We start from the raw sequence: 25,539 nt of genomic DNA, 5'->3' as shown, positions 1-25,539 counted from the left end.
GGCTGAGGTGGGAGGATGACCTGAGCTCAGAAAGTTAAGCCAAACCTGCAGTGAGCCAAGATGGCACCACTGCACTCCAGCCTGGACAATGAAAATAAGACCTTGTCTCAAAAAATAAAATAATATATATGGAGCAGTATTTGTACATAAAACACATGCCTGTAAACGCACACATGTGAGATATCTGCACACGCCTTGTGGAGAATTTCTAGGGTCAGTTAGAAGGAAAAAGAAACATAAATTATATTGTTCTGGAACTCTTCTCTACATCACGCAGCTGCGGAGCGTAAGGAGAGTGCTTTCATTTCCTTCATTAACTCACCAAACATTTGCCGAACATCCACCCTGTGCTTGGCCCTGGAAGAGAATTTTGCAAAAACACAGCCCCTTATCTCAGATGTGAGAACACAGTGGAGAGGCTATACCCAATTTTTTTAATGCAAATCACGGAACAGAGGCAACATTCAGGGAGGAAATTTGCCTCTTGGGAAATGGTCAGAAAAGCTCATTCTACTAAGAGAAGAGCATCTTGTAAAGTTTCCCCCTGCTTGTTGCCCCATGTAGCTCTCTGCAGGTCAAGGAAGCAGAGGAGGGAGCCACTCCTGTGGACTCGATTCTCACCCTCACTGGTGAAAACAGAAATGATGGGTTCACATTGCTCACAGCTCTCCCCAGAACGGCTCCCTTCTCTCCACTTCCAGACCTTTGCCCAGGCTTCCCAGACTTCACCTTTAGACCTTTTCCCACTCCACCCCCCACACCCAGGACCCAATGCCCAGCACACCTCTCCCCCTTCACCCTTTGCATCCTTGCGTGGTCACATTTTGGCTTCTGTCTTCCCGTCCGTGGCTGTCCATTACCCTGAGTCAAGGCCTTGCATCATCTTGCTCACCTCAGGGAACCACCCTCCTGCAGCCTTGGAAGGCTGAACTCCTCCGGTGCCCAGATTGTCCCAACCTCAGAAGTACAACCCACTCCACTTGGAGGAAGCAAAAGGGGTTTTTAAAGAGATATAAGCAGCTTCACTGAGAGCTCATGGCTAAGCTCAGATTTTAAGAGGACGTGAACAAGAAAAACTAAAGAACAAATTATAAGAATAGTTTCAGAAATGTTTACTAATGAGAGGAATATGTGTAAGGCATTTAGCACAGTGCCTAAAACACAGTAAGTAACCAACAAATGGTAGGTGGTATTAATACTGTTATGACTAAATCCCAGAATGACAGGGGATTACAAGAAAATGCACACATCACAAAAGCAGCCTTAAAAAGCTATTTCTTTTCTTCAGGGCCAGAGTAACAGGAAAGAGATAGACCCATTATTCAAGACAGATGATGTAATGTGAACAAAAGACTGAACATTTTAAAGTGTCTTTTCTCCTAGTATTCTTCTATTTTCTTTAGAAGAGAGAATAGTCTTCAACCTGGAAAGGATAATAAACACAATTACAGGGAAACTGGGACCCAAAACAGATGACACAGCACTCAAGGAGAGCCCTTCTGCTTTATGGGAGCTACACTCTTAACTCCAGCTGAATGCATCCAAGACCTTTACTCTGTGATTGCAAACCCCTCCTGTCAATATTGAGACATCAGGAAGCTGAGAAAGGTGGGGGGAAATTAGAGATGAGCAAATGTCACCCAGGTTTGTGAGAGAGAGAAGGTGGATTCCAGAAAGGACAGGTGAGTATGTCTGAGGAGTATGCAATCAGATCTTATAAAAGATGGTAGATGTTACTAGTGGCCAAAGGGGCTTACTAAGAGCAATTAGTCAAATTAACCTTATTTCCATTGCTGAGAGATTGGTACATGAAGGCATTGCCATGCATCCTGTATACTTAATTTTAGCAAAGCACCTGACAGAATCTTTCAGGATTCCTGGTGGGTAAGATGGAGCAATAAGGGCTAGATTTAAAGTGTGATTAGCTAAGTTATATAGATGGCTGAACATCCACATCTAACGAATGGAAGTGTCCACTACAGAGCACATCGTATTTGCTTAGTAAATATCTGCTACACAAATGAGTCAAAGCTGGAGGGAGGTTTCTAATGGTATGTTCCCATCTTATTCTAAACACAAACACACACACACACACACACACACACACACACACAGTGTGTGTAGAAAGAGAGAGACTCCCTCTGTCACCCAGGCTGGAGGGCAGTGGCATGATCTTAGCTCATTATAGCCTCCATCTCCTGGGTTCAAGAGATTCTCCTGCCTCAGCCTCCCGAGTAGCTGGGACTACAGGTGCATGCTACAACATCCAGCTAATTTTTGTATTTTTGGTAGAGATGGGGTTTTACCATGTTGGCCAGGCTGGTCTCCAACCCTTGACCTCAAGTGATCACCCACCTCAGCCTCCCAAAGTGCTGGGATTACAGATATAAGCCACCATGCCCAGTCTTATTCAATATTTTTTTATCATGACTCAGATGATGACTTATGAGTCACGGGTATCGAATTGATAGGAAGCAAAGCTTGGAGGGAGACCTGATACATTCAATGACAAAATCCCAACTTCAAAATAAGCCAACAGGTTACGATGATGGGCCAAAGCCTAGATTAAATGAAGAGACAAATGCAAATCATTGATTAGGTTCCTGAAAGCAGGTGCACAGATGCAGAAGAGTGAGCCTGGGCCCCACTGCATGTCCTCTGAAAGAGATCTGCAGGTCTGAAATGATCCCAAGCTCAGTGTGCTTCATTAGTATGAGGTGGCTGCCAACACACAGCTGCAAACTTAGACTACACAAGAGAATGGATGAAAAAGAGCCCTGATGTGCACTGCCCCAGCAATAATAGCTCGTATTTATTGAGTGCTTATTATACTATATGCCGCTACTACACTGTGTTTTACAGAAATGATCTTTCATTTATGTAAATACACAGGTGTAATTTGTTTGTTTGTTTTTGAGACAGGGTCTCGCTCTGTTGCCCAGGCTGGAGTACAGTGGTGCAATCTCGGCTCACTGCAGCCTCCATTTCCCAGGTTTAAGTAATTCTCATTTCTCAGCCTCCCAAGTAGCTGGGGCTACAGGCATGTGCCACCATGCCCAGATAAGTTTTGTATTTTTAGTACAGATGAGGTTTCACCATGTTGGCCAGGCTGGTTTTGAACTCCTGACCTCAAGTGATCTATCCACCTCAGCCTCCCAAAGTGCTGGGATTATAGGCATGAGCCATCACGCCTGGACTTGGGTATGGTACTGATCCAAAAGGATATCTAATGTACAGTAAGGGGGAAAGATCTGTTTTGTACGTAAGAGTAAGTTAGTAGAAACACAGTGAGGAGAGTCAGTGAAAGGAGGGGAACATCAAGAGAATGCTGGCAGAAGGCTGCAGGATGTTTCCACCTCTGGGATCCCGAGGAGGTTGGTGAGAAGAGAAGCAAGTCAGATTTCAATCAGATGGCGCCATAGACCCGGCTAAGATTGACCAGGGTAGGCCTACTCCAGGCTGATCTAGTTCGGGAGCCCCATCCTCATATGAATAGACTGTAATAAGAAAAGCCTGTGTTAATAGTCTATTAAGGATTGAAGCAGTGTGTGGTCTAGTTGCCTCTGCCCTCCGGATGGTTTGGGGAGGGGTCTGTGCAGTGGTGAGATCAAGACGAGACTCTTAAAAAAAAAAATGCCAGCCAGGTACGGTGGCTCATGGCTGTGATCCCATCATTTTGAGAGGCCAAAGCAGCTGGATCATCTGAGGTCAGGAGTTCGAGACTGGTCTGGCCAACATGGTAAAACACTGTCTCTACTAAAAATACAAAAATTAGCTAGGTGTGGTGGCTGGTGCCTACAATCCCAGCTACTCGGGAGGCTGAGGCAGGAAAATCACTTGAACCCGGGAGGCAGAGGTTGCAGTGAGCCAAGATCGGGCCACTGCACTCCAGCCTGGGTGACAAAAGCAAAATTTCATCTCTTAAAAAAAATTGGAATGACTATTAAAAGGACAATGTAAAGAAAAACGAAAGAGCAGAAAGAAAACACAACCAAATGTAATTGGTGCAACTTGATTGAATCCTGGTTTGGAAAAATAAAAGCCACTATAAAAGACCGCAGGAGACAAGTGAGGAAGTTTGAATATGGACTGGAAAGGAGATGACGGAAAACTGTTGCAGATTTTCTCAGGTGTGAAGATAATTTTGTGCTCCTGGTGGAGAACATCTTCATGCTTAGGAGATTCAGGCTGAAGTTCTTAAGGGTGAAGGCTCATGATGTCTGCATGTTATCTTCAAATACATCAGCCAAAGAAGTATTAAATATATGTAAATTGAGATCTCCAGGACAAATGTGAACAATAGGTGCATCCAGGTGAATTTTTTTTTTTTTTTGAGGTGGAGTCTCGCTCTGTCACCCAGGCTGGAGTGCGGTGGCATGATTTCGACTCACTGCAACCTCCGCCTCCTGGGTTCAAGTGATTCTCCTGCTTCAGCCTCCCAATTAGCTGGGACTACAGGTGCCCACCACCACACCTGGCTAAATTTTATATTTTTAGTAGATAGTTTCATCATGTTGGCCAGGCTGGTCTCGAACTCCTGACCTCAAGTGATCTGCCCGCCTCAGCCTCCCAAAATGCTGGGATTACAGGTGTGAACCACCACATCTAGCCAATATCCACTATCTTTAATAAACGGTAGCCATGATTACTGCTACCACCTTCATTATTATTAACACTCAAAAGTCCTCTGCTCTGAGTGCTTATTTTGCCTTTACTTTTAGGAATATCCCTGCTTTCTGGGTCTTTCCTGGTGTCCAGCCCTTACCACAGGCACGAGATGGATTCCCCTACACTTGGAAACCACCAAAGCTGACCCTAGGATGCATGAGTCAGTTGGGACGGAGCAGCAGCACCACCTAGTGACAATATGCAGCAGTATGCTAATTACTGGCCAAATGGCAGGAGCTGGTCTAAAAGCTACCACATTAGGAGATCATGCCATTGCACACCTTGAAAGTCACCTACTCCAGTGGTTCATCCAACACTTATGTGGCCACAGCATCCTCATAGAGAGGGCTTCCCATGCCACACGCTAGAGCAAAAGAGGGTGGGGTGAATGAAAAACAAAATAGAAGAAAAGTTCTATGTGTAATGCTCCTCAGGGACCAGAGTAGTAAAAAATCAAAGTTTAAAAAGCATCTCCGGCTGGGCACAGCAGCTCATGCCTATAATCCCAGAACTTTGGGAGGTCGAGATGAGATGAGCGGATCATGAGGTCAAGAGTCGAGACCAGCCCGGCCAATACAGTGAAACCCCGTCTCTACTACTAATACAAAAATTAGTAGTATAATTACTACTAATGGGTGTGGTGGTGCACGCCTGTAATCCCAGCTACTCAGGAGGCTGAGGCAGGAGAATCCCTTGAACCTGGGAGGCAGAGGTTGCAGTGAGCTGAGATCGTGCCAGCCTGGGAGACAGAGTGAGACTCTGTCTCAAAAATAATAATAATAATAATAATAATAATAACAATAATGCTGATGAGCTCCTGGCCAGCACTGCTGTTCATACTTGGACAAGATATCTCCAGGGAAACACCAGAGCAAGGCATTCAAAGACAGGAGACATTTAATCCTCATAACCCTGTGAGGTAGGTATCAGTAACCCATTTAACAGTTAAGCAAACTGAGGCTCCGAGTCACAGAGGCTAAGAGTCAGTGGCCTGAGGCCAGCAACCAGGGAGGGACAGGGCAGGGATGCAAACATGGATTTCAGGGACCCAAATCTTTCCTCAAAACTACTGTACTAAAAGGTGCTCCCCACTTATACTTATCCTGACTCACCAGCTCCAGCATCCCAGTGTGGGAAAGGCTGTAGTAAATGTGCCATGAATGTCTTAGCGAGGCGTACTGCCAGGGCCTAAGGCTGGGATAGCACCTCTGAGTTTGTCTTCCATAAACACACCCTAGGAGTTTTCAATAGAAACTGCTAAAATGGATGGGGAAAGAGATTTCATGAAGTTCAAGACATTCAGAAGCACCTGGCCATCCTCTCCTCCTTCCAAAGCAAGTTCTTTACTGTCTGAGCAATCAATTAGTGTTAAATGGGGCCTGGCACTGTACTAGGTACAGTGTACCATAAATACAAAAGCGGAAGACACAGTCCCTGCTCATTTGAGGCATACAATCTAAATATTTCTCAGAGGTTGGGTGTGGTGGCTCATTCCTGTGATCCTAGCACTTCGGGAGAATGAGGAAGGCAGATCACCTGAAGTCAGAAGTTCAAGACCAGCCTGGCCAACATGGTGAAACCCCATCTCTACTAAAAATACAAAAATCAGTTGGCCCTAGTGGCAGGCACCTGTAATCCCAGCTACTCAGGAGGCTGAGGCAAGAGAATCGCTTGAACCCGGGAGGCAGAGATCATACCACTGCACTCCAGCCTGGGCGACAAGAGTGAGACTCTGTCTCGAAAAAATAAAATAAAATGAATGTTTCTCAGAAATTACTCCATGGTTAAAAAGCAAATCTGGACTCAGTTGCCAGCATGGCAATGAACATTCTTTAAAGTCAGTATTTTAAAGAAAAACACATATCACACATTTATCACAGCATGAGTTTTTTTGATTTTTTTCTTAGTAATATCAAACTTCTTCTTCTTTTTTTTTTTTTTGAGATGAGTCTCACTCTGTTGCCCAGGCTAGAGTGCAGTGGTATGATCTCTGCTCACTGCAACCTACATCTTTTGGTTTTAAGTGATTCTCCTGCCTCAGCCTCCTAAGTAGCTGAGATTATGGGTGCTCACCACCATGCCCGGCTAATTTTTGTATTTTTAGTAGAGACGAGGGTTTCACCATGTTGACCAGGCTGGTCTTGAACTCCTGACCTCATGATCCACCCACCTTGGCCTCCCAAAGTGCTAGGATAATAAGTGTGAGCCACTGCGCCCAGCCAACTTCATTGTTATGAATAAACAAAGTTTACTTTGGTTAAAATTCACTTGGCATGACTTTCCTTTATAATTTTCTATTTGTTTTTAAAATTTTTAGTATATTAAAATTTGGGACAGGTTCTCGCCATGTTGCCCAGGCTGATCTCAAACTCCTGGGCTCAAGCAATTCTCCCACCCTTGGCCTCCCAAAGTGCTGGGATTACAGGCATGAGCCACTGTGCCTGGCCAATCTTCTGTAATTTGAATAAAGATTTTTTGAAAAAGTAGTTTTAGAAGGTTAAATAGGCCAGGCATGGTGCCTCACACCTATAATCCCAGCACTTTGGGAGGCTGAGGCGGGCAGATCACTTGAGGTCAGGAGTTCAAGACCAGTCTGGCCAACATGATGAAACCCTATATCTACTAAAAATACAAAAATTAGCCAGTTATGGTGGCAGGCGCCTGTAGTCCCAGCTACTGGCTGGAGAACCATTTGAACCTGAGAGGGGGAGGTTGCAGTGAGATAAGATTGTGCCACTATAAAAAAAAAAAAAAAAAAGGTTAAATAGTAGAAGTGCTTAGGTACAAGTAAGGCCAACAGTTGTCTGGACAAACAAGCTCTAGGCTACTTAGTGAACCTATCTCAGTTCTGGGACACTTTTATTAATATTTGGAGGACAACATAAAACAAGTTTCCAAGTGCCATGGCCATCCAGAAGACGGTGGCAATGCCAAGAGGTGTGGTCTTGGCAAGAGATACTTTTCACAGCAAAATTGAGCACTAACTCGGGGCAATACCAGGGGCGGCTGGGAATCTCACATTCCCCAAATTAGCCTCTCGATTCTGTCACAAACTCTCAGAACCCATAGGCGTGTGGTTCTGGGAAAGGAAACTAATCAAAACCACAATCTGGACTGACACAGCCAAACCCGGGGACAGCACCATCCCAAAAGTGAACTGTCTGCTTCATGGGAAGAATATTCATCTCAGAGCAGGGGCCTGAGACCCAAGACCGTGATGCCAGATCACAAACATGACCCTCTACTGGCATCTGGGGCTCTGGGAAAGAGCTTCGGCCTCTCGCTGGGTCACCTCCTTACAGGGTCCCCACCTGGCAAATAAGGGAAGGAACTAGCATAAGAAAAGGGCTGGATACCTTCATAGTGTTATGAAGCCTTGATATGCCAATGAAAAAGCTCACTGACATCTTTAAATAAAGCATCTTACACCAGGAAGTCTGGGCTAAAATATAACTTCAGGGAAAAGTTCCAATCTGAACCTCTTCGCACCTGCAATAAGTAAGTACCTTTACTTTTCTGAGGATCATATGCTTTAAAGCACCTAAGAGTGAGCTGTTAGCTCCAGCAGTATGGTAGAGAATGATGATTTCTGGGGGTCACAGTGGCTCATATCTGTAATCCCAGCACTTTGTGAGGCTGAGGTGGGTCAATGCCTTGAGCTCAGGAGTTCGAGACCAGCCTGGGCAACATGGTGAGACCCTATCTCTACAAAAAGTACAAAAATCCACCAGGTGTGGTGCCGTGCAGCTGCAGTGTCAGCTACTCGAGAGGCTGAGGTGGGAGGATTGCTTGAGCCTGAGAGGCAGAGGTTGCAGTGAGCTGAGATCATATCACTGCACTCCAGCTTGGGTGACAGAGTGGAAGCCTGTCTCAAAAAAATACTCTTTTTAATAAAAAAGTAAACAAACATGAAAAGGCACAGTAAAAATATGGTTTTTTTTAAAAAAAAATGACAATTCCTTCCTTTTTATGAAAGGACACTGAAGACTAACAGGACTCCAGATGCCAGACCAAGATTGCACTGGCTGAACTCAGTCTGCGTTCCACTTGCCTCCATTCCACCATGAAGCCCACTCTGGCCTTCGAGCACTAACAAGCGCTCTGGACTTCTCCATCAATTACAAAAAATGATCATCAAAGCTACTGAAATGGAAGTTGGCATTTAAAACTTAACACTGGGCCGGGCGCGGTGGCTCATGCCTGTAATCCCAGCACTTTGGGAGGCCGAGGCGGGTGGATCACGAGGTCAAGAGATCGAGACCATCCTGGTCAACAGATTGAGACCATCCTGGTCAACATGGTGAAACCCTGTCTCTACTAAAAATACAAAAAATTAGCTGGGCATGGTGGTGTGTGCCTGTAATCCCAGCTACTCGGGAAGCTGAGGTAGGAGAATCGCCTGAACCCAGGAGGCGGAGATTGCGTTGAGCCGAGATCACGCCATTGCACTCCAGCCTGGGTAACAAGAGCGAAACTCCGTCTCAAAAAATAATAATAATAAAAAAATAAAAATAAAACTTAACACTGGGTTTCTTAAAATGCGACACTGCTTCTGGCACGGATAAGGCACACTGTGAGAAAGCTGCCTCCACCCCCAGCACATAGCACACTCGGCTCCTCACATGCACACACAGCAGATGCCAGCCAACGTGGTCCTAAGCCACAACGAATAGATCCTTCTGGTCAGTTCTGGTTTTGGAGCTGGTTGGAGAGCCAGTGCAGCCTTTGCAAAGCCCATGTCCACTCGTGGCACAAGTGGCCTGAATGTGCCAGTTCTGTAGCAGAGGGAATGGAGGCCGAGCTTTCTGTTCTCTCTCCTGTGTTCACAGTATTAGGGAGATCCTTGAAAAAGAACATTCAAAAGTCAATGTAAACTATTGTATCCATATAACGAAATATGCTCTTCCCCACCAAAGGAGCCCAAACCCATGGCCTTCCCTCTCTCTGTTGATGGCCACTCCAACCTTCCAGTTGCTCAGGCCAAAAAGCTTGAAATTATCCTGACTTTTCTTCTCTCAATGTCACAGCCAATCCGTCAGGAACTCCTAATGGCTCCACCATCAAAATTTATACAGACTCTGGCCACTTACTAACTCCACAGCTGTCACCCTGATCTGATGCCACATTGCTTCTCACCTGGAAGACTGAAATAACTTCCTAACAGGCCTCCCTACTTCTCTGCTCTTGCTCCCCTGAAACCTGTTCCGAACCCAGCCATTAGTCAGTCAGATCAAGTCATTCTTCTATCAAAACTGCAACAGCTCCCCTTCTCTCAGGGCGCGACTCAGAGTCCTTCCCATGGTCTACAAGACCTCCTGGACCAGAGACCTCACCTAAGTGGCCTGTTCCATCTTTTCAATATGGCACTCACCATACTTTACTACATCGTGACATTTACTTATTTAAGTATATTTATAATTGACTATCGTCTCCTCTAACTAGAATGCAAGCTTTACAAGGGCAAGAATCCTGGTCTATCTTTTCCTCTTATATATCTCAAATGCCTCAAAATGTCCATGGCACAGAATAAGCTCAAACTAAATTTGAGTAAATTAGCATTAAAGAACAAAGGAGCTGTAGATGGACTGATATGGAAGGACTTCCAAGATATGCCATGTGAAAGAACACAATCATACAAATGCTCACACAGGCAGAGAAAGCTGATCTCTGGAAAGAGAATAAATTTAACAATGAAGAGTAGCATTAGAATATTTCATTTGAATATTCTGACTGTACGCATATTTATGCCATGAGAATATTCTGTTTTTATAATTGACAACAAGCAGAGTCACCAAGCCCAGCAGCTTACACCTGTAATCCCAGCACTTTGGGAGGAGGTGGGAGGACAGCTTCAGCACAGGTGTTTGAGACCAGCTTGGGCAATATGGCAAGATCTCATCTCTACAAAAAAAGTAAAAAATTAGCTGGGCAAGGTGGTCCGTGCCAGTGGTCCCAGCTACTTGGGAGGCTGAGGAAGAAGAATCACTTGAACTTGGGAGTCTGAGGCTACAATGAACTGTGATCACACCACTGCACTCCAGCCTGGGTGACAGAGAGACCCTGTCTCAAAACAAAACAAAATACCCCCTCCCACACACACACACACAAACCTTCATTTTCTTTTTGTATTTTTATTTTTATTTTTTAATTTTTTGAGATGGAGTCTCACTCTGTCGCCCAGGCTGGAGTGGAGTGGTACAATCTCAGCTCACTGTAACCTCTGCCTCCCGGGTTCAAGCAATTCTCTTGCCTCAGCCTCCGAATAGCTGGGACTACAGGCACCCACCACCACGCCTGGCTAATTTTTTTCTTTTTTGTATTTTTAGTAGAGACAGAGTTTCACCACATTGGTCAGGCTGGTCTTGAACTCCTGACCTCGTGATCTGCCTACCTCAGCCTCCCAAAGTGCCAGGATTACAGGCATGAGCCACCAGGTCTGGCCTAATTTTCTTTTTTTAATAGTCATATGTTCACTAGTGCAAACTCCGGACTGACACTGAACCTGAACAGCAGAGTAATGGTTGCATGAATGATGATCCATCCACCATTTAAAATCATGTCTACAAAGAGTTGGATAACAAGAGACGATGCTTTTGATAAATCTAAACAGGATGCAACATTGTCAAAACAGTATGCTCTCAATTACGTAATGAATGTACTCATGGAAGAGAAAGTGAAGAGAATGTGACAGAGGTCATCTCAGGCTGGTACAATTCCACCTGGTTATTTCTACCTTCTTTTTCATGCTTAGTTTAGCTCAGAGTCCTGAGGCTGGATAGTTCTCCCCTTGGTCTCCCTCCTATGTTTCTTTTACTATTTTACATTTATGTACAAGCCCTTTTCCTCCTCCAAAACAGGCCCTATACGATCCAATCTCCTCTCCTCTCTCACTCTCCCCTGCTCATTCTGTTCCAACTGCACTGGCTGCCATGCTGTTCCTAGAACCACGTGGCTCCCTTCTGGTCTCTGCTCAGATGTCATCTTATCCAGAGGCATTCCCAGGCTTTCCCACACCTGCCCTGCTCCCTTACTATGCTATTCCTTCTTCCACAGCACTTACCATCTGACATATATTATTATTTTTATTTTACTCTGTAGCCCAGGATGGAGTGCAATGGAATAATCTTGTCTCACTGCAGCCCTGAACTTCCAGGCTTAGGCGCTCCTCCCACCTTAGCCTCCTGAATAGCTGGAACCACAGATGCATGCCTCCACATCCAGCTAATTTTTCTATTTTTTGTAGAGATGGGGACTCATTATATTGCTCAGGCTGGTCTTGAACTCCTGGGTTCAAGTGATCCCCCTTCCTCAGCCTCCCAAAGTGTTGGGATTACAGGCCTGAGCCACCACACTCTCACTAACAACATAAACTCCACGAACACAAGGATTTTTCTCTGTCTTGTTTGCTGCTATAAAACTAAAACCAAGTCTGAAACTTACTAGATGTTCAAGGAGTATTTACTGAGTGAGTGAATGAATCAAATGTAAGACATTCCAGCGGCCAAGCTCTGCCTCACACCTGTAATCCCAGCACCCTGGGAGGCCAAGGTGGGAGGATCACTTGAAGTCAGGTGTTCTCGAGACCAGCCTAGCCAACATGGCAAAACCCATCTCTATTAAAAATACAAAAATTAGGCAGGCATGGTGGCGCACACCTGTAATCCCAGATACTTGGGAGGCTGAGGCAGGAGAATCACTTGAAACCAGGAGGCAGAGGTCACAGTGAGCTGAGATCACACCACTGCACTCCAGCCTGGGCAACAGAGTGAGACTCTGTCTCAAAAAGAAAAAGACATTCCAGCAAGGAGATGGTGGGAGACACGATGGTTGGGACTGGAGAGAGGGAGGCAGACACCTCATTTAAATGTCTAGATTTATAAGTGAGACATTTGGCAGTAAATTTTAGTTCCAGCAATCAGAAAGCCAATAACACCATACCTGTTTATTGGCAAATACCAATAAAACTGCATTTCTGAGCTCCTCTTCCGCTAACAAGTCAGTTAGAACTTCCCGAGCCTCAGCAATCCCCTCTCTGTCATTACTGTCAACCACGAAAATCAGATCTGGAAAGAAATCATGAGCACGTTAGTGATCTGGGCCTGAACAAAGCAGCTGCTGGGCCGGGTGCGGTGGCTCACGCCTGTCATTCTAGCACTTGGGGAGGCCGAGGCAGGAGGATCACCTGAAGTTGGGAGTTCAAGACCAACCTGACCAACATGGAGAAACCCTATCTCTACTACAAACACAAAATTAGCCAAGCATGGTGGCACACACCTGTAATCCCAGCTACTTGGGAGGCTGAGGCAAGAGAATCGCTGGAACCCAGAGGGCAGAGGTTGCAGTGAGCCAAGGTCGCACCACTGCACTCCAGCCTGGGAGACAGAGCAAGACTCCATCTCAAAAAAATAAATAAATAGCATTCTAGGGCTAGCCCCCTAAAGCAAAACTTGAGACAAAAGCTGAAGTGCAGGTACTTTCTTTAGGAAGTGATCCCAGGGAGCAGGAATGAGGGGCTAAGGGAGTAAAATAGGGCAGGAGGGACAGACAATAGAAGAATAAGTTATCAAGCTGGCCCTGCTATGGGACCAGTGCTCACTATTGCAGGACATTCTAAGAAGCCATATCAAATGCCTGTTAGAACTGTCTACCAGGGGACAAAAGAGGAAGCAAGTATCCTTCAGTACCCATTCCCTGTTGGTCAAGATCAACTCAACAGGTGTTCGGCCACCCACACTTCTGGGTCACACTGGTGTGAACACCAAGAGCATTCTATGGGCATCTGCATAATAATGAATTTGGTTGGTCTTTGTCCCCAGTTTCTAGAAGGTAGCCTCTAAACTTGTGGACTTTTCAGAGTGATAAGAGTGTCTTTGTTACCATGCTGGGCCCACACCTGTCAGTTTATGCTAACAAAGTGACTCAGGGTGGACCCTCAGATAGTTTATGCTAACCAGATCACCTCTGGGGAAATGAGGGTGCTGGAGTTTGAGTCACATGGCCAATGATTCAATCAATCATGCCTATGCAATGAAGTACCAATAAAAATGATGAACACTGAAGTTCAGGAGAATGTCCCTGACTGGCAATACTCTATACATTGTCACGCTTCTATCTGCTGGAAAGGTAACAAATCCTGACTCCGTGGGGAGAGGACAAGGGAAGCTTTGGGTTTGGTGCCCTCCTAGATCTATGTGTCTTTTCCTTTGACTGATTCATTTGTGTCCTTTTGCTTTATTGATCAATTAATAAAACTGTAATTATAAGCATAGCACATCCCTGAATTCTGTGAATCAGTCTAACAAATGAGGGGGTAGTGGAAATTGCCAAATTTGTAGCCATCTGGCCAGAAGTGATGGTGATCTGAGGACCCCCAAACCTGCTGTAGCTGGTGGCTGAAGTTAGGGATTCTTGTGGAGGATGGTGCCCTCAACCTGTGAAATAAGCCCCAACTCCAAGGGTCTCCAGAAGTCTCTGCAGCCTCCCATACTATCGTATCAGATAAATCCCAGGAAGCAAAAGATACCTGGGGCAGACCAAAGAAAGGCACCACTCCATCACACCTGAGTGAAGGTGGCCAAAACCTGTGCAGACCCAGTCACTGCTACATTGGCTAGAGGAAGCTGTGGAGCCAAAAGCATCTCCAGGGAGGGGTACAGAAGGCACCCAACACACCCTCCAAGCACAGGAAGGTGACTCCCTAGGCAGCAGTTCATGTGACAGTAATGATAATGCCAATTTGTCTGCCAGGTGTGGCAATTCACATCTGTAATCCCAGCACTTTGGGAGGCCAAGGTAGGCAGATCATTTGAAGTCAGGCATTTGGGACCAGGCTGGCCAAAATGGCAAAACCTCATCTCTACTAAAAATATGAAAATTAGCCAGGTGTGATGGCGCATGCCTGTGGTCCCAGCTACTCGGGAGGCTGAGGTGGGAGAATCACTTGACCCTGGGAGGCAGCAGTTGCAGTGAGCTGAGATCCCATCACTGCACTCCAGCTTGGGTGGCAGAGTGAGACCCTATCTCAGAAAAAACAAAAAACAAACAAACAAAAACTTGTGTTTGACTAATAGTAAGCCCTTAACATAAAAGTGTCAGGTGGCTGCCAAAAGAACTGGTTTGACCCTAGGCTGCGTCACCAGAAGTGATAGGGTCTCAGTTCCTAGGATATGGGCAATAACAGGCTTACTCCACATCAGTCAGATGGGATCATTACATGGGTGGTGCTGGACCCCACGCTCTAAGACGTGGGCAAATTGAAGAAATTCAAAAAATGACCAGGAGAGCAAAGGCATTAGACACTAGGCCATATGAAGAACAGCTGCTATCACTGGAGATTTTACCTAGAGAAAAGACTCGGTGTAGGTCCTGATGACTATCTTACAGTAGCTGAAAAGATAGGACGTAAAGAGGCTTCCAGCGTTTTATAGAGCTCTGTGAGGTGGAACGAAGTGGGTGAAAACTACAGAAGTCAGCCTAACAGAGTGTCAGCAGATGAAGACACAATGGGCGGCCTCAGAAGCCATTCCTGTCACTGGGATATTTGTTTACACAGCTTCAGCCACAATTCATGGGGACCCTGCAGAAGAGACCATGGAAGCAAAACAGTAGAGGGAGGAGATGACTTCTTGGTTTCCTTTGACAATGAGATTTAATGACTATGTCTAGGAGAGTAAATCAGTGCTGGCCCTCTTCTCTTCCCTTTCCCTCTGTGCTTCCCAGGCCCACTCAACAGCTGCCTGAACCAGCAGCTCCAGAGCAGCCTACTAAGGCTAACAGCGAGCTCCCATGGCTTCCACATATTTGGGGCTTGCATGTGAGTCAATGTCATGTCCGCTACATTGTATCAGCTTTAAAAATGAAAAATATTCAAAACTTGCCAGGCACGGTGGCTTACACCTGTAATCACTTTGGGAGGCTGAGGTGGGCAGGTCACCAAGTCAAGATACCAAGACCATCCTGTCCAATACAGTGAAACCCTGTCTCTACTAAAAATACAAAAATTAGCTGGGCGTGGTAGCAGGTGCCTGTAGTCACAGCTATTTGGGAGGCTGAGGCAGGAGAAGCATTTGAACTCAGGAGGCGGAGGTTGCAGTGAGCCAAGATCTCGCCACTGTACTCCATCCAGCCTGGTGACAGAGCAAGACTCCATCTCAAAAAAAAAAAAGAAAAGAAAAAGAAAAATATTTAAAACTCCCCCCAAATATTTTATATGCTATCAGCAGTTCTGGTCTTTCATCAAAACTAAGCAAGCTAGATTATCCAGAAATTTGAGCTCCTTAGTCACCAATGCAGAACTCACACAGGGAGGAAGCTGCCGTATTATCCCTTTGCCACTCCTAATAAAGCCTTGTAATATTAGGTGTCATTTTATACTGTCTTTATATAGGTCCTTACCTAAGAACCTAACATCAGACTGATCCCACATCTGAACTAAGAGAACCTACAAAAAGTGTATTTATACATGAATAGTATACTATTAATGTGTTTTTAAATGGGAACATATGAATATAGAGCTGCTGGTATATACATAAAATGTCTGCAGATATACAAGAAATAAAAATAGTTGTCTGCCAGGCATAGTGGCTCATGCCTGTAATCCTACCACTTTGGGAGGCTGAGGTGGGTGGATCACTTGAGGTCAGGAGTTCGAGACCAGCCTGGTGAACATGGTGAAACCCCATCTCTACTAAAAATACAAAAAATTAGCCAGCATATTGACAGGTACCTGTAATACCAGCTACTTGGGAGCTGAGATAGGAGAATTGCTTGAACCCAGGAGGCGGAGGTTGCAGTGAGCCAAGATCGCACCGTTGCACTCCAGCCTGGGTGACAAAGCAAGACTCTGTCTAAAAAAAAAGAAAAGAAATCACAAACTATTCAAATTCCAATCTATACAAGTGAAACCTACACAGTTAAATGTCTTAATAGAGAGCTAAAAGCATTCATTAAGTTCTGTCATACTCAACACATTGATGAAGAAACTTTAAACAAGACAGCCTGATCTTTAGAAACTGGCAGGAAAAACAGGGGCCGTATCCAAGACCATTCATAGCAGGTCCATTCTTCCAACAGCTCCCAATTACTGTTTCATGAAAAGTCCGTATCATCCATCCAAGGTCCTAGAATATAGCCAGCTCCCTGCCATCAAAAGCAATAGTTACCAAAACCCAGTAAGACTAGGCTTGTTATGAAGACAAGATTGCAGAAATAAACGCATTTATTTCATGTTGCTATTTGAATGTGTAAACTCCCAGTAGGGAAAGAAAAAAGAATTCTGCTAGAGGAATGATGAAGTGAAACCTCAAACAATTTGGGCTTTTAAGTGCCTACTGTCATCCAGCCACAAAATGAAGCACTTTACAAAAGTAATTTAAGCCCAGTGATGCAGGCAGTAGGTATTATCTCCATTTTAAGATGAGGAAATTGAGACAGAGGAGATTACCTAACTCTCTCAAGGTTTCACAGCAGAGCTGGGGTTCAAACCCACGTGTTCTAGTTTTATTAGTTAAGAAACTGCAAGGGTTTGCCAAGTTGTCACGTGCCAGTCCAAGATAAATAGATGCTCTGAGTATCAAAAATATATATAATTTGCAGTAGATTGAAATATGAAGATACAAAAATCTAAGAGTCACCATGGAAGTTGCTGGGATATCAAGTGGTTTCTCTGAAAATCCATGAAGGAAAACAATGAAGCATTTTTCCAGCCTTTCTTATATAAACTATATTTCAGGGAAACCAAACAATTGATGAGGAAATTCTTTGTTTAGAAGGATTTTAGCTAATACATGCAGAGGAGTAACAAGTTTTAGGTGAGGGGTGGGGGTGGGGAGGAGAAATCACCATTTTGTAACTTCTAATAAAATAATAGGTCTAGGCAATAGTCCTCAATGGATGCTAAAGGATTAGGTGAAAAGTTGATGGAGAATTTCAATTTAGGGGAATTAGACTGATACCATCTGAAACCATTTGGCATCATTAAAAATGTGACAACCTGGTGGTTGCCAGGGAGTAGGGGGATGGGGTGGGGGAGGCAACAGGAGTTATAGTTTATGGGTACCAAGTTTCGGTTTTGCAAGATGAAGAGCTATAGAAATAAATGGTGGTGATGGTTGCAGAATTTACGACTGAACTATACACCTAAAAATGGTTAAGATGGAGCTGGGTGCAATAGTGCACACCTGTAGTCCCTGCTATGCCAGAGGCTGAGGCAGGAGGATCATCTGAGCCCATGAGTTCATATAGAGACCTCAGGAAGCACTTCTTAAAAAGAAACCAGCTGGGTGTGAGGGCTCACACCTATAATCCCAGCATTTTGGAAGGCCAAGGTGGGCAGATCATTTGAGGCCAGGATTTCAAGAACAGCCAGGCCAACATGGCAAAATCCCAGCTCTACTAAACATACAAAAATTAGCCAGGTATGGTGGTATGTGCCTGTAGTCTCAGCTACTCAGAAGGCTGAGGCAGAAGAATCACTTGAACCCAGGAGGCAAAGGTTGCCGTGAGCCAAGATCACACCACTGCATTCCAGCCTGGGCAACAGGGCAAGATTCCATCTCAAAAAAGAAACCTTCCCAGTAAGTGTAAGGAGACCCTAAGAGAGAGAACGACTGCCGATGTAAATGGAGCAGAGCACCACCAGGTATCACTTCAAGCACCCATCTTTAGAGAAGTTTCACAGAAACAGTATTGAGGCTACAGAGTGAATCATCTTTACCTGTTGTGTCCTGGAAACAGTGCCGCCACAGAGGTCTGAATTTGCAATGGCTGCCAACGTCCCAGACTGTGAAGCTGATGCTTTCATATTCAACCGTCTCCATGTGGAAACCTAAATGAAATAGTGGAAAATGTTTAATTATGATTTGTGCTGGTTGAACAATTCAAAATAATTTCAACATGTGGATAGTACTTTTAATTTATAAAGCAGCCTGCTAGTCAAAAAGCTATAGCCTTCAAAGGGAATGTGCTGGCCCACTCTTCCATTCATCAGGACGGGTGTCTCAAACCTTCTCGACTCTCCAATCTCCGGCCATGCACCTGCCCTTTCTCTCAGCAGGAGTCTATCACAGTGTACTTCAGGTCAGAGAAGCCAGCGATAGGGCGGACTTCCACTTCCACCATACAGCGTAAAGGCAATCTATATCTTCACCCCAGGCGTTTCTTCCACCCTCTTGGAGCAATGGAAGACAGCAACTCTCTTCCATAAACTCCCTCCATCCATGAGCCAGACCCACTCCACCCAGACTGTCTGGAACCTTTTACTATTCCTATTCTCTCTCATAACTGAATATCTCCAATCTGTTCACCTCAGCCTGCTTGTCTTTTACATCTTTAAAAAACAACAAAACAAACCCTTCCCTGATCCCCACATCTTCCTCTACACCCTCTTCCTTCACATCTTCACCCTCTATTTGCTCTTTTTTTTTTTTTTTTTTTTTTTCAAGAGATAGGGGCTTGCTGTGTTGGCCAGGCTGGAATGCAGAGGTTCGATCACAGCTCATTGCAGCCTCAAACTCCTGTGCTCAAGGGACTCTCCTCCCTCAGCCTCCCAAGTAGCTAGAACTATAAGCACAAGCCACCATACCCAGCTAAATTTTTAAAAAATAATTTTTTTTGTAGAGACAGGGTATCACTGTGTTGCCCAGACTGGTGTCAAATTCCTGAGGTCAAGCAATCTGCCCATCTCAAGCCTCCCAAAGTGCTGGGATTACAGGTGTGAGCCACCACGCCTGGCCTATTTGCTCATTTAAAGTCAAACATCTCACAGAAATGTGGCTCCATTCACCGAGCTTTCTTCGGTCATCTCATGCAAGAGCACCTTAGCCCTGCTCCACCATGTTGGGTGGCTGCTTTTCACTAAGGTTGGCAGTGATCATCAGGTCAGTAAATCCAACACATGCCTTTTCGGTTCTTCCATAATTTGATTTTATATCTGACACTCCTGCTCACTTCCTCCTCGACACTCTTCCCCAGCTTCCCTTTTCTATCTCTATTACTGTACCATCTCAGTCTTCTTAGTGAGCTCAGCCACATTTCACTGATCCTGCAAGGATGGAGACCCCCAGGTTTCACTGGCCCCATCCATTCTCCTCTTTCCACACCCCTCCCCTGGCAATCTCACTCACTCCCAGGGCTTCATTCCCATCCCAGTACTAACACTGAGATTTATAGCCTCCAACTGAGCACTCTCTCTGAGCTTCAGGCTCATCATCTAACAGCTTTGGCAAATGTCTCCAAGGCCCCAAAACAAGGCGATCAGTCAAAAATGGAACTTAAGGTCCCTATGCCCAGCCTCCTCCTCTGCTGGAGGAGCAATCCCCTCGTTGACTTGGTTCCACAAGCTGATAGCCTGAGAGGTGCCCTGGAAACATCCAGTGCTCTCACCCCTAGGACCCTCCTACCACATCTTACCAATTCAATCTCTTAAACAGCTAATAGTCACCCTAACCCAATAGACCATCATTTCTAGCCTGAATTCCTGAAACCATATAACTAATTTCACCTCAGCCACTCTCCCTCTCTTCATCCAGTCACCATCTTCTAATCAAAGCAATCTCTTAAAAAAACACATAGTGGGAGGCTGGGTGCCGTGGCTCATGCCTGTAATCCCAGCACTTTGGGAGGCCAAGGCAGGTGGATCACAAGGTCAGGAGTTCAAAACCAGCCTGGCCAATATGGTAAAACCCTGTCTCTACGGAAAATACAAAATTTAGCCAGGGGTGGTGGCGTGCACCTGTAGTCCAGAATTGCTACCTTACTCACGACCATCTCATAACTGGAACATTCCCGTTGGTTTCCCCACTCCTCAACTGATGCAATCTCTGCAGCTACTGCCCAAGTTGAAAGGTGATCATTTGGAGACTGGGTGCAGTGGCTCATGCCTGTAATCGCAGCACTTAAAAGGGTGGGTCACTTGAGGTCAGGAGTTCCAGACTAGCCTGGAAGCAATTCTTCTGTCTCACCCTCCCAAGTAGCTGTATATTCACACACCACCAACGCCTGGCTAATTTTTGTGGTTTTTGGTAGAGATAGGGTTTCATTGTGTTGCCCAGGCAGGTCTTAAACTCCTGAGCTCAAAGCAGTCTGCCCACCTCAGCCTCAGGTATGATCTACTGTGCCCAGCCTATTCTTTATTTTTTTAATTTTTAGGGGGGAGATTATACTTTCAAGTTTGGAAATATTCCAATCAAACATAAATGTGTAGAGAAATGACATGACCCCATTACGTGGTTTTTGTTTATTTGTTTTTTGAGACAGAGTCTCACTCTGTCACCCAGGCTGGAGTACAGTGGTGTGATCTCAGCTCACTGCAACCTTTGCCTCCCAGGTTCAAGTAATTCTTCTGCCTCAGTCTCCCAAGTAGCTGGGACTACAGGTATGTGCCAATCTTGGCAACCTCCGCGATTCTCCTGCCTCAGCCTCCTGAGTAGCTGGGACTACAGGCATGCGCCACCATGCCTGGCCAACATGGTGAAACCCTGTCTCTACTACAAATACGAAAATTGGCCTTGCATGGTGGCGAATGTCTGTAATTTCAGCTACTTGGGAGGCTGAGGCATGAGAATTGCTCGAACCCAGGAGGCAGAGGTTGTAGTGAGTCAAAATCACACCACTATACTCCAGTAATGTTCAAAATCACACCACTATACTCCAGCAATGCCACAGGGTGGCATGTATCCTCAGTCAGAAATTTGGATCTAGAGGCAGTTCACAAGGCAAAGATTAAGTTCTGTCAAAACTCACTTTACAAATCACTTAAACGGCCCAAAAAACACAGTGCCAGTTCACAGTAAGAGCAATGCAGCCAGCTTGTCTATTTCTGTAGCTGGACATCATCTCGAGCAGTTGGCTTGAGCCAGAATGAGGAAAAGAAATCACACTCCATCTCTAAGCACTGGGAGCACACTTGGTGCAGAGATGAGATGCTGCCACTAAGGTAGGCCAGTTGGAACAGAGGCTGACAGAGGAGGCACCAGCAGATTCCCAGCTCCACCTCAGCCTTCTGCTGGGACACTAACTGCATGGAGTGCGGGGAGTAGAACTACCTTCCCTGTTTTGCCCATTATCTTCTTCTTTTTTGCCAAGCAGATAGGGTTAAATTTGCTCAGCCTACATGTGTTCATATGTCTCTCTTGTGAACCTAAGAATGTGCAAGAGATACTGGCAGCCACTAGAAAAGGGTACATAATCTAGCCAGACATGCCTATAATCTCAGCACTTTAGGACACCATGGCAGGAGGACTGCTTGAGCCTAAGCTAATTTTGTATTTTTAGTAAAGACAAGGTTTCTCCATGTTGGTCAGGCTGGCCTCCCAACCTCAGGTGATCCGCCACCCTCGGCCTCCCAAAGTGCTGTGATTACAGGCATTAACCACCTTGCCCAGCCCCCTGCCTCTATTTTAAAAAATAATAAATTTTAAAAACTTCAAAAAGAAAAAGACATACATCCAGAGACTGTGATTTATTTTCCTTTTAAATTGCTAACGAAAGAAAGCTTTAGTACTGGGCGTGGAGGGGGAAAACGCAAGGAGGATAGCCAGTTTCCCATTCATTTGGACTCTAATGATCTCAGAGGGGAGCTAACCAAATTCCACAGGTCTCACCGCCGAAATTCAACAGTGGCCAGCAGTAGCTTAATATCACAGATTACACCCAAGCACACACATTCCTTTCTAGGACAAGAGAAAGCGAAGAAACAGAAATTATCCTGTTCACAAACGCGGTATAAGGAACCAAAGAATGATAAATGTTTTAATCATTCATAAAAAGTCCATTATAGGTCTATAAAAGTCCAGTGCATTGCAGCACTCAAAATCTTGCTGGGTGACAAAACTAGAGATTCCTTTGTTTCTGAAAAAGAGCAAATCTCATAGATGAGGAGACTTTTAAGGAACATGCTGGGGGAGGGAAGGTACTTCCCGCTCAAATGCCCCTTGAGGCAGATAGTCCCGACTCCCCCAGCCAACCGCAGAGACACACCTCCTTGACCACTTTCTCCTTTCTCTTTCCTCTTCATGCCACTAATGTGCCCCAGGTGCCCGCGGCCTGACACCCCTGCGCCGCCGGAGACCATCTGGAGTAAGATGCCTCCGACTACAGGGCCATTCTTGGCACGTTCACTCTCCCGGCCCCAAGCGCCAAAAGTCCATTAAGGAGAAACGTCGGCAAGACGTCAAGGGCACGAATGAGCGCGGTGGCCCAGGTGGGCGTGTGCGGCGTGCAGGCACACCCGGCTCCCGGGGAAGGATGCCGAGTACCCTTTTTTGCCTGGGCCACCAGGCCGCTTGCTCTCAACTTGTGGGCCCTCGGAAGAGCAGAGTGTCCTGCGTGGAACCCACGAAGCCTCCTCCTTCGGTTCCTCGCTGCTCCGGCCCTAGACAGGGAGAAGGAACAGCGGAGCCTAACCCCTTTCTGCAGGCCACCGCTGCCCTCCAGTGTCCCGCCCGCAGATGAAGTGGAGATCCAGCCAGGTCTTGAGTGCTGCCGCCCCGTCTCTGCAGCCCGAGACTCACATGTTGCCAGCCTAGGCACCACTACCTACACCACCGTTGACTCCGCTGCCTTTAGCATTTCGGCTCAGCTCAGCTAAACCACGACTGGCGTAGGGACTGGAACAGCAACTAACCAATCACCCACCGCCTCCTGGAGCTTTTGCACCAATGAGCTAGAAGTTTTGTGAGTGATGACAAGTCTGGCCAATGCAAAGAAGAGTAAGGGCCTGGGAGGGAGGGAGAGTCGGAGGGGATGCCACTAAGCTCTGGCACTACGACATTCATTTTCCAAAGACAGCTTACCGAGTCCCGGCGAGACACGCCCACATGCCCCACCCCCATGCCACGTGCGACCAATCAGAAAAGCAAAAGTATTGTCGATTTGCACTGCCAATCCCATGGGAAAATCGCCGAGGGTGGCGCTAACCCCAGAGCGTTCACACCAACTGGGAGCAGACGTGTGGGCGGGGCCAAGTGCTTAGTGCCGTGAAAGGAAATTTACCGCGGTTGAGTTAAACGTAGACACTAGTTTGGGGCGGCGTTACGCGTAGAAAATACCCAGACAATAACACCGAAATTAGGCATAAGGAAGGTTCCCTATTCCGCCTGAGCCTAGACTGCCCTCCCGCCTCTAAACAGATTTTCAACAGTTGGGGAAAATGCCACCCGCACCTTGTTAAGACGTCGCAGAACCACAGTCCTCGTTTCTGAGAAATGCTTTCTATAATCAGTTCCCTAAATGCCCACCTTGTTAGCCAAAAAGGTTACAAACGCCTGTAAATGGTACATAATTGAAATCATCAGAATAACTAACATCTATTAAACATATACTATGTGCCAGAAACTATGTCAAGAACTTTACCCTGTCGGGCGCGGTGGCTCACACCTGCCTGGAAGGCCGAGGCTTTGAGCTAGGAGTTCGAGACCAGCCTGAGCAAAATGGCAAAACCCCATCTCTACAAAAGATTTAAAATTAATTTTAATTTAATTAATAGATTTAAAATTAATTTTAATTTAATTAATTAATTTAAAATTATCCGGGCATGGTGGCGCGCGGCTATAGTCCCAGATATTCGAGAGGCTGAGGCAGGAGGATCACTTGAGCCCGGGGAAGTCGAGGCTGCAGAGAGCCGTGATCACGCCACTGCACTCCAGCCTGGGCAACGAGGCGAAATCCTGTTTCAAAAAAAAAAAAGTTAGAAGATGATGCTAGAATTGACCAAAGAAAGAAAGAAAGAAGGAACTTAACCTGCCGGACCATAATGCACAGTGAATTAGAAACTTATCCCTGATGTTTTATAGAAAGATATTAAGTAGCTTGGGTCTGTCCCACAACTTAACATTTTTATTTTATTTTATTTTATTTATTTATTTAGACAGGGTCTTGCTCTGTCGCCCAGAATGAAGTGCAGTAGCATGATCTCGGTTTACTGCAACCTCCACCTCCCAGGTTCAGCGATTCTCCTGCCTCAGCCTCCCAAGTAGCTGGGATTATACAGGCACATGCCACTGTGTCCAGCTAATTTTTGTATTTTTAATAGAGGCAGGATTCCACCATGTTGGCCAGAGTGGTCTTGAACTCCTGACCTCAAGTGATCCACCCACCTCCATCTACCAAAGTGCTAAGATTACAAGCATAAGCCACCATGCCCAGCACCTTAATCTTTTTAAGCAAATACAAAATGGAAACTGCCTTCACAGGGTTAAGGAGAGTTACAAGCCAGGCTTTAGGCAGCAGTATATAGTTAGCTAGTATCCAGGGTGCACAAGTGTAGTTTGACCCACTTCCCTGCAGCTGCTAACTCACCGAACATCACCCAGAATGCTAGGCCACCTGCTACCTGTTTCCCCATGGTTCCTACCATGAGTAAGAATTACTGACTGGAGACTCATAAGACCTTTTTCCTCAAGAATTGCTTGTTTTTCAGATCCTGAATTCTGACGTCCCCCACAAAGGAAGCCACTCAACACCAGAATGAGAATTCTTGGTCTCCCTGTCTCATTACTTCACCCTTCACCTCTTGACCAATCATCGATCTCCCAAACCTCTCAGCGGGGTGGATTTGAGGTTTCTTCCCATCTCCTCATTCAGATGCCCTATGATTATTAAACTCTTTTTCTGCTGCAGCTGGGTGTCTCTGTATGCTGACTCACTGTGCACTGGGCAGACAAAAGCACTACAATTCCAGTACTGGACTTACTCTTCTAATTACAGTGTTTGTATGTATTAGGGTTAATATAAATACATATGACTCCTTAAAAATTAAAGTATGTTTTTCCTGACTATAAAAATTATATACGGTCGGCCAGGTGGGGTGGTTCATGCCTGTAATTCCAGTACTTTGAGAGGCCAAGGCCAGTGGATCACCTGAAGTCGGAAGTT

The 25,539-nt window shown here is 45.6% G+C and overlaps 1 protein-coding gene across 3 annotated transcripts; it reads right to left on the bottom strand.

Moving 5' to 3' along the window:
- Positions 1-1,100: 1,100 nt before the first annotated feature.
- On the bottom strand, positions 1,101-23,259 carry LOC100402224 (ADP-ribosylation factor 1-like 2). Of its 3 annotated transcripts, XR_013536395.1 has the most exons (5): positions 22,645-23,259; positions 18,383-18,493; positions 12,607-12,731; positions 9,291-9,510; positions 1,101-1,423 (listed from the first exon to the last, which is right to left on the bottom strand). XR_013536395.1 is itself a non-coding variant. In XM_054255961.2 (4 exons), the coding sequence occupies exons 1-4, from the start codon at positions 22,736-22,738 to the stop codon at positions 1,400-1,402; spliced, it is 354 nt and encodes a 117-aa protein (XP_054111936.1). In that variant the 5' UTR covers positions 22,739-23,259; the 3' UTR covers positions 1,101-1,399. The 3 variants fall into 3 exon arrangements, 2 of the variants coding, with proteins under 2 accessions (XP_054111936.1, XP_054111934.1); XM_054255961.2 differs by lacking the exon at positions 9,291-9,510; XM_054255959.2 differs by lacking the exon at positions 1,101-1,423 and having other exon boundaries at positions 4,473-9,510.
- Between the last annotated feature and the right edge of the window lie 2,280 nt (positions 23,260-25,539).

This window comes from Callithrix jacchus, chromosome 5, assembly GCF_049354715.1.
Source record: "Callithrix jacchus isolate 240 chromosome 5, calJac240_pri, whole genome shotgun sequence".
NCBI lineage: Eukaryota > Metazoa > Chordata > Mammalia > Primates > Cebidae > Callithrix > Callithrix jacchus.
This window is presented reverse-complemented; position numbering and strand designations above follow the sequence as displayed.

Coding starts and splice junctions, on each gene's coding strand:
- LOC100402224 (XM_054255959.2), bottom strand. CDS start 22,738: ATGGTCTCCGGCGGCGCAGGGGTGTCAGGCCGCGGGCACCTGGGGCAC. Junction 12,732..18,382: donor CTGTTTCCAGGACACAACAG/GTAAAGATGATT, acceptor ATTTCTTTCCAG/ATCTGATTTTCGTGGTTGAC. Junction 9,511..12,606: donor TGGTATTTGCCAATAAACAG/GTATGGTGTTAT, acceptor TTCTTTTTCAAG/GATCTCCCTAATACTGTGAA.